Raw genomic sequence first — 9,495 nt, forward strand, 5'->3', positions numbered from 1 at the left:
TACTAATCAATCTTCAATTTTATTAGTATAGATCTAATTGTTCTTGATGATTACGTGTTAATTGGGAAAAGGACATACTCATTTTCTTTAGATATAGAGATGAAGATGAATATGCTAGATGTTTTACTTTATGTAATATTGTTTCCTATGGAAAACCGAGATGCATCTCACATGCCAACCCCAAAGCCACTACTTTTGCAAAAGTGGCAAATCTTGTTTGCAGAAAGCTGACATTTATTTATTTCTTATTCATATCAGGTGAAGAATAGAAAAAGCTATGAAAAGAAGGAAATGGAGCATGTCTAATGAAAATTGAAAACTTAAATGTTTGATTATTAAATTATAGTTTCTGAGACATTGTTTTCATTTGGCTAAAATAAAAAAAATGGTGTATTTTAAGGCCTAAAGTAGATTAAAGAAAACAAAAACTAATTGCTGGCCTTGCTTGGTTGGTCATCTCGCCCGACCTTTCTTTCCCTAATAATACATTTGCTTATATAAGAAAAATGAATTAATTTCTGGGCCCCGTTATCCCTTGACCTTTTTTTTTTTTAGTTATTCATTTTTTTATATACATATTTCTAGTCTTTCTAATGAAATTTTTTCCAAAATATTATTCATCATATTAACTCTTGGATATAAAGATTTTGTTATTCATGTCTTTGCCTTTGTAGATAATATTTACTGTGTTTGTAAGGATCACAGACCTCTCTTATGATGCAGTGGGATATGCATGGCAAATTATGAATTGTGTTATTACGGCAAGTTACTTAGTATGTATTGTTTACATCCCGATCACTATGTGAAAAAAGCCCATATTTGACGGTCATAGCCCGTCAAATATTCTCTTGTAGAATTTTTTTTTGACAGCCCTGGACTATCAAATTATTAAAGAATGGGCTTCAAAAAAAACAAAAAAAATCCATAGAGTATGACTGTCGAATTTGGAAGTTTAACAAACAATAGCACGGTTCTCTAATTCACCAATCACAATAAACGAAATAATAATTAAAAAAATCAGAAAAAGAAAAATAATAAAACAAGCTTCAAATTAAACTAAATAACCCAAAATTAATATACATGTAAACCTCTTAACACACACATTAGTCATACATATATAGGAGAAACTTAGGAGGGAGGGATTAACAAGCTGAGAATCCAAATCATCTTCTTTCCATCGTACTTATCGATTACTTTCATGCAGTAGGGTAAGAAGATTCCATGGTAATACCACACAACCCTTCCTTGACATCAACATCTCTTTGCATTCATATGTATCCTTCCTCTCCCCATCCCGAGCCCCACGAATTCTTCACCAACCAATATTTGGTGCCATCATCACTCGTCTCGTAACCAACAGCAGTGACACCATGGTCTAGATCAGTGCCACATTGTCCAGTGAAAACACCGCTCGAGTAGAATTGAAAATCAAATCCACTAGCATCCATAGCCACATACACGGGCTGATTTGCCACGGCCTTCAATAGGGCCTTCTCGCTATTGGTTGGAACATCTTCATACCCAGTAATTTTAGCTGCCGATGAGGCTGTCTTCTTGGTGTTGCAAGTAGCATCAACTCCCTTGTAAGGATAGTTAGTTTTGGTAGTGAAGCCCTTGTTGTGTTGGATGAATTTGAAGGCGTTGTCCATAAGACCACCCCCACATCCTTGGTCCACTCCACTAGTATCTTAGCCTACTAGTTCTTGTTCAGATAGAGAGATCAGCTTACCCGTTGTGAGCTGATTAATCCCTTCCATAGCTGCCACTGCTGAGAATGCCCAACAACATCCTACATTTCCATACAAGTTAGAAAACAGTGAGACAGAAACCAAATTCACATTCTTGGGTTGTGTACAAAAACTTCCATACAAGTTAGAAAACAGTGAGACAGAGACCAAATTCACATTCTTGGGTTGTGTATATAACATTCTTATACCCATTACGAGATGTTTTGAATTCTTCATTAGTTTGATCTGCAAATTCATTCACGCTCAACTTATATAGTCGGTCCCCAGCGTTGTTGAGCGATTCAATTTTTTCCACATTAGCCTTAAATATCTGGAAACGCCTCTCCTTCTCCATGGAATCCTCGTAAACACGCCCATAACGAGCCATCCATTGTTCGTGCCTCTCCGACATAGACGTCTCATGAAGACTACGAACCAAGGCCAACCAACTTACACACCCCATGTTACCAACTAAATATTCTGAATGGTGTTCAAAATTCAAAAACAGAATCCAACAATAATCTGAATGCAACTTACCATGATTGAAAAAGCTATACGAAGATCATCGAAATTGGAATTCAAGCAAGGATTACAGAATTCAAAAACAGAATCCAACAATAATCTGAATTAAAGCAGTATATGATATATAGGATTCATGTTGTTGACCTCAATAATTGGGATGAGGAGTAGATGATGATGTGTGTATGTCGTTTGGAAGCATAGCCACAAAATTCGATGTTTTTTTCGATTGAATTCGGGTAAATCTGCCATGTATAAGAATTTAAGAGAAAATTACTTTAAAGACCATGCAATAGGGAATTCCAAATTACTTTAAAGGCCTCATAGTTGGGACTTTCTTCTAAATGCACACGACTTGTCAATTTTCCCTTAATTCCCTTACTGCAATCTATTGTGCAAACTCTAATCAGTTGGTTTTAATGACCATCATAACTCTTCTACTTTTACCAAAAAGCAGACCCCTACTTTCACAAAACAATGAGCAAGCTAAAATATAAGAAGTAGACATAGGTCTTTTTTCTATTAATCATATCCAAGCTGAATTGTTTTTTATTTACTTGGATCATGAGCAAATGTCTGGATAATGGACAATCCATCCTAAAGTCAATATGAAAATTTGAAATGCTAATCAACATTTGAAACACACATTGAAGTACATCAATTCTATTGTGAACTAAAATTTATAAGGCTATAAAGGAGTAGAAGGCTGGTTTAAAATTAAGTTTGCCTCCTCAGGACCGGGTTAAGGCTAAACAAAACCTGTCCAAAAAATTTGCACATAAAACTGTGCTCACAGAAATCTGTGATCCACGGATCACGTGTACCCTCGTGTATTAATGGCATTCCACCGATCAAGTAATTAGGATTCTATATGACCAAATCCTCAAAGACTCAACATAAGGGTCTGACTCCAGCTTGGCTTGAGATGGATAAAACAGATGATGGGAAATAGGAGTTGAAGAAGAAATTAGTGAAGCATAAAGCTGCATGTGTGATGGGGGACCCAGTTCAATACATTCAAGTATTTTTTGGTCAAAATGTCTCTGAAAGCTACCTAAATGTTAGTAATACTCTGCAATCTATTTTGAGTTGGTTGTAAACAAAGCTGGTTTCTCATTCGCTGCTGCCGGTGCTTGTGCAAGGGAAGATAAACAAGAGGTAGGCTAAGATAGAAACACAACACCATGAACCCATTTTCTAGAGATGGTAATGGGAAGAGAGAGAGAGAGAGAGTATTATGGAGTTTATATGAACCCAACGAGAGTCAGAAACTAGATTTGAATTTTCTAGATATGTTATTACTAGCTTTACTATGTTTCTTCTTGATATTGTTCTAGTTATGATCTCAAATATATGTGTGTGTGTGTGTGTGTGTTTGTGTGGTATAATTTTAGGAGGTTAATTAATATGTGTGATCATTATCATTAGTTAGCATTATAAAGTAAGTTTCATAATCTTACAAGGGAACTGAGATAAGTATTTTGGAAAGCAGTTGGGGGACCACTTCTCCATCTTCGTAATGGCCATAATCTAACTACGATGATATACTCAAAGTATTTTGAATGGTGTGTAGTTGTGTCCAGATTCTGCTATTGTAATGGCCATAATCTAACTACAATGATATACTCAAAGTCAAAGATGCATGATGGAGCCTCTCTTACAGTGATAGGGAATCAATCAGGTATTAAGTTTTAGTGTTAATTATGTGCAAGAAAAAAACAAAGAAACAAAACTCACTGATTCTTTGTTACAGTATCCCCATAACCACAAAAAAAAAAAAAAAAAACATGTATCTTCCTTTATATAACTTCCAACACAGGTCCGTTAGCTATATTAATTAAAACATCTAATGTATCGTGAACTCAGCAAACACAAAACCACATACCTCTTAACAACCACTTCTTTTAACGGAAACAAAGTTCTTACAATTGAAAAAAAAAAAGAACAATTAGGCGGTTAAGAACTTAAAATATTACAAGTTGACCTTTACAGATTTTGTTCTTTTTTTTGTTAACTATCTTATTTTCTGGACCAAAGATTCATTATCTTGCAATTTGAGCATATCTTATTGCACTCTTTCCCATTTAACAAGCTGACAAAAGTTGCGTCAGCAATAAAATAGAATAACCATAATATAAGAACTCTAACAGACCTGTAATGCAGGTTTTATTGCAAGAAACAATAAATCAATCTCTTTGGCACCCAAACCAGGCAGAAGTGACATGGCCAAATCCAATAGCTGGGCCCTGCAACTGCAATGAACCAAAGAAATTCAACTACCACAGGTCCCATAGCACCAAGAGCAGAACCAACACATTCGTGCAGCTGCAGATTAAAAATGACATCCAAGAGTGAAAGAGGGTGGTCAATCACCAAGAAATTTACAGACAAAACAAGTTGATGCAATGAAATTCTTCAGTATGTTTTAAGAAGTAAAGGAGCATATCAAAATCATCAATAAAAACAAGTAAGTTAATGATTTTAGGTCATAAATAATGATCTGAACCAAATAACTTCAGGTATCCACACCCTTAACCAACCAATAAAATGAAGGGAACTTAAAAAGGCACAAGCCCATGATCAGATGTATTCGTGCACATACCCATATGCATAACAAATAATGCATCTACATATATATATATATATATAACAAACACTCAAATACATTCATAATATAATACATATAACACATCTACAGAATAAGTGTCTATCCATCATTTTTGTGATGTTATGTAAACTGGGTTTTGTGTTTGTCTCAATTTTTAGCTTTCTTTTCCATTTTTTTATTGATCCAATCACTGTTCAGGGATAGCACACAGTATTGGCCAAACTATGACCGTACGCGATTACCAATCCAAGTTTGAACAGTTAACAAACCGTAGTTTGGTATTAGCAGAAGCATTCCTCATAAGGTATTTCATCTCAGGGTTCAAAGAAGAAATCAAACCTGGAGTCAAGCTATCGAATCCATTGACTTTAATCCAAGCATATTCAATAGCCAAACAACATAAAGAATCCATCAATGCAATTGTCCTTACTATGTCAAGAAGACAACCAATTCGTCCTACCCGTTTCTTACCGCCACAACTGCCATCAACTACCTTTGCATTACCAACTCCACCAAGTAAATGGACTAGATCAGTTGTTGCAGTTCCACATGTGAATGCAAACTTACCAACTGGTGTTCGACGGTTAATAAATACTTATGCTCTATTAGGAAAACAATTTTCAATTATTTTGGAAATTATCAGAATCCTTCCCAGTTTCAATTATTCCTTTCGAACCAATTGTGGTACCATGCATGCCCCCACTTGCAATGAACTCTTCAACTGCCTCTGTATCACCAGGGTATGGAAATTTTCGATGCTCATACAAGTGGGCCATCTCTTTTTCTTCCTGAAAATGCGAAGAGAAGCATATTTTCAGTCCTTTAAGACAAACTAACACAAATGGTCTATAATGACCACCGTTGGCGAGGATGGGTCCCAATGCAGGAATGAACCTAACTTCATGGCTTTATGATAGATACCATCGATTGCTCAGGTAGAATTTTTCATAGGGGATTGTAACATCTATGTCATTTGTGTATTGTATTTGTGGCACATAAATCGTGCAAGGAGGTTATGATTCATTCTAAGAGGAAGATTCACCTTGGGTCTGGGTTTAAGCGTCCACCAACCAAGCGGCGATGTTTCATTCCACAACCAAGCCACACCAAAGAGAGTATATGTGCAGAATAGAGCCTTTCCTATTTGCTTCCAAAAGTAGTAATCCTCTTTTCCCAACCCAATTTTTCTGATTACAGATCATAAATTAGAATTTATCTATATTTTCAAGATAAATAAAACGCATGTAGTTTCAAACTAAGATTGGAATAGGGATTAGAGAAAATATTTGAAGATGTCACTTAACTATCCTTTAATTATAAATATAATGTGATTGTGTGCAGACATGGGGGAGGTAGATGGCGTTAGTGGTGAAGATAGCTTTTCTTTTTTGTTCCATATGCAGATTTTTCAAATTCAAATCAGCAAGCACTCCCCTTGTAACAAGGTACATGAACCCTTTCTAACTAGGATTTTTTCACATATAATCCAACACATCTTCAATACATCACCAGATTTCAAGAAAGAGACTAAAATTGTACATTTCTTTTTCTTTATGAATTATGTAAGCACTTTTTAGATGTCGATTTTTCATAATTTTTTAGAAGGAAGAGAAAAATACAAGCACTTGCAAGTGAATAAGGGAAGAAAAAAAAACATTGTTATCAATCATATTGTTAATAAAGAAATCTAAGAATCAAACAGGAAGAAAAATACTACAACATAAAATGTTAGCTAGAATTGAATGAAGGAGCATGATTCATGTACCAACCCAACCAACAACAACTAGGACAGGAGATACTTATATCTTCAACATCATCCAAAAACTCATCCCAAAAAAATTAAGGTCGGCTATAACATCATGTTCCCCCATCAAATTATGCCTAAGTCTTGACTTTTATTAATTCAAGTGTGTTGGTATCTGCACTCACTACCTCAATCAATGTCCCTTTTTTTCGTCCTCTTGCTCTTCCAAAACCTTCAACTTGCATGATCCTTCTAATTGTAGCAGTCATTTGTCTTTGTGGGACATACCAAACCACCCCAATCAATTTTCCTTTAGTTCACCTCCTATTGGGGCAACTACATATTCAAAATGCATTCATTTATTATATCATCTTTCTTACTTTTTAAATCATCCATCTCAGCATCCTCAACTCCACTACATGCCTACATTCAATCTATGGTAATGTTTCTCGACTACCTAACATTCAACTCAATGAAGCATAGACAGCCGATGTGGTCTTGTCATGACTATCTAATTGTTTTGTTATAATGATGATGAAGAAAAATATAACAAAAAATATGAAAAAGAAAAGAAAAATTGCCATGGAGTAGCCAAAAACGCTCATGAAGTAGCCAACTGGGCTAGAAATTGCTTAGCATTTAAAGGTTTTGAGGATAAGGGGTGGGTAATTTTTTTTCATATTTCACACTACACGTACAGGGGAAGGTCCAAATTTTCGTCTTTTACCCTTTCTAGGATGTAAAATTTCCATTACCATCATCATCATTGTCAATGCCATGATCACCATAACCTACCTGAATCTTTCTTTTGTTATTTTGTTCTTTCTAAATGTGATATCCTCTTTTAAAGAATATGGCTGCTTCTATAAATCAAGTTTTGATTGGATATGGGTCTTGCAAGACATTTACCCTAAAACTTATTCTACCTCATAAACTGCAATATTTATGTCTGTGCTTCCATTTATCCATCAGCAACTAAACAAAGATAACATATGTGAAGATAACTAGATCAAATTTTTGAATCTAAATTACACTATGTAGACTTACTTCAGAAACTTCTGAGCTTTCATCAAACTTGCTTTCACAAGCCTGCAATATAACAATTTCTAAGTGAGGAATTTTATCAAACAGTAGTTATTAAGATATTAGGAAATAAAGAAAATGAAAAGGCTAACGACCTGATAGAGCATAAAGATTGCATTCAAAAGCCTGCAATATAACAATTTCTAAGTGAGGAATGTTATGCACGTTAGACTATACAAAAATTCTTAACAATTAATGAAGCTTTGCACACTTGATCTTCTTGTAATCAAAAGAATATATGATCAAAAATGAAATTTGAAACGATGAGATTTTGAGGAAACCATCCAATTACAAGCAAGAACCCAACACCTAAAAATGAGCCTAAACTAAGGTTTTTGTACTATTTATAACCCTAAACTGCCTAAAAATAATATAAAAAACCAAAAACAAAGAGTGCGAATTATTGAAATTGGTTACCAATATTTTATAAGGTGAGATTGAAACCTGGAGAACAACATCGTGAGGGATTGAGGCACAGAATCGAGTAATTTTTTTTTAATTATAAGTCAAAGGTGTTTGAATCATTAAAATGTATTCAATTGAGGTCACTTCTACTTGAAATTGAGTAAAAAAATATTGGTATTGTTGTAGATCTAAACGAAGCACGGGAAGGTATAGCAGATCAAAATGCTTCTTTTTTTTTTTCCTTTGAAAGAAGCAGATCGAAATGCATTTAAACCATAAAGTATGCTTGAGCCCTAGATTAGACGAATATAGAAATAATAGAACATAGAAATCAGAGACATGGCTTCAATTTCGAATTCATGGCTTATTAAGAAAATGTAAAATTAATTTCTATGTTCTTCGAAGAACATGGCTTCAATTTCGAACGACATTAGCTTTCTCTAGACAAAATTCTTGCTTAATGGAATGACTTCTCATGAGACAGATCGCTCATAGACTGTGTGAGCAGAGACAAATCTCAATCTCGAAAAACAAATGAAGATTTAAATAAAATGAACAGATTTGAACACTATTTTATAAAGTTAAGATAAAATTCTTCAAATTCAAACAAATTTAAATCAATTATGAACAGATCTATACATCCAAACGATCTCTTACAGTGAGGAATCGCACTCTGAATCCTATCTTGTTGCTGCAGTAACAAATCATCACGTCTACTCTAGGATTCCTTCTGCGAAAGTCGCGATCATTGCGTTAAGGTTTCCATTTCGAAGAAAAAGTAAAAAATATGCAACCCTGAGACCAAGTTTTGATTCCGAAACTTACGTAAAAAATGGAGAAGCAGAACGAGTTTTGATTCCGTAAAAAACTGAGATTAAAGGAGATGATAGACAGGTCGATCAAGGAGCGATGTCGATCGATCGAGAGAACGACTGTGAGAAAGAGATGGAGAGGTTGATCGTTTGAGAGAGATACTGTGAGAGAGAGAGAGAGAGATGGAGAGGTCGATCGATGATGACTGAGAGAGAAAGAAACAGAGAAAGAGAGAATTAGAGAGAGACAGAGAAAGAGAGAATTAGAAATTGAGAGACAGTGGGAGTGGGAATGGGAGTGGGAGTGAGATTGGAAACGTTGTCCGCAGGCCGCGGATTTTGGGTTTTAAAATTTGACGGGCCAGGCCCAACAAATTTTTTTATACAAATTTGAGATTTTCACGTAGTGAATACTATGATACTCAACTTCAAAATATACTTTTTCAATTCAATTGGTTTGGGAAATATTGATATTGGCTTATTGATTATTTACACACTTAAAATATTGAAACAAACGCATTTTTGAGGGGAAAGAGCTCACGATTCACAACATATTATTGTTCATTTTGGGTCTATTGTTCTTTTGCGGTAAATTAT

General features: G+C 34.8%; 1 protein-coding gene across 24 annotated transcripts; it reads right to left on the reverse strand.

Annotated features, from left to right (window-relative positions):
* Positions 1–1,020: 1,020 nt before the first annotated feature.
* Positions 1,021–9,191, reverse strand: LOC147389037 (senescence-specific cysteine protease SAG39-like). 24 transcript variants are annotated; one of them, XR_015170609.1, is made up of 7 exons: positions 8,912–9,191; positions 8,744–8,816; positions 7,777–7,807; positions 7,646–7,687; positions 5,897–6,041; positions 5,194–5,642; positions 1,021–4,571 (listed from the first exon to the last, which is right to left on the reverse strand). XR_015170609.1 is itself a non-coding variant. In XM_086418405.1 (6 exons), the coding sequence occupies exons 3-6, from the start codon at positions 7,666–7,668 to the stop codon at positions 1,744–1,746; spliced, it is 267 nt and encodes an 88-aa protein (XP_086274531.1). In that variant the 5' UTR covers positions 7,669–7,687; positions 8,744–8,816; positions 8,912–9,191; the 3' UTR covers positions 1,021–1,743. The 24 variants fall into 24 exon arrangements, 15 of the variants coding, with proteins under 15 accessions (XP_086274531.1, XP_086274523.1, XP_086274522.1 ...); XR_015170611.1 differs by lacking the exons at positions 5,194–5,642; positions 8,912–9,191 and having other exon boundaries at positions 1,021–1,789; positions 2,394–2,491; positions 4,399–4,571; positions 8,744–8,901; XR_015170610.1 differs by lacking the exon at positions 8,912–9,191 and having other exon boundaries at positions 5,194–5,333; positions 5,422–5,642; positions 8,744–8,901.
* Positions 9,192–9,495: the final 304 nt, after the last annotated feature.

The sequence above is a fragment of the Akebia trifoliata genome, chromosome 12, assembly GCF_017979445.1.
Source record: "Akebia trifoliata isolate Shusen 1 chromosome 12, ASM1797944v1, whole genome shotgun sequence".
Classification (NCBI taxonomy): Eukaryota; Viridiplantae; Streptophyta; class Magnoliopsida; order Ranunculales; family Lardizabalaceae; genus Akebia; species Akebia trifoliata.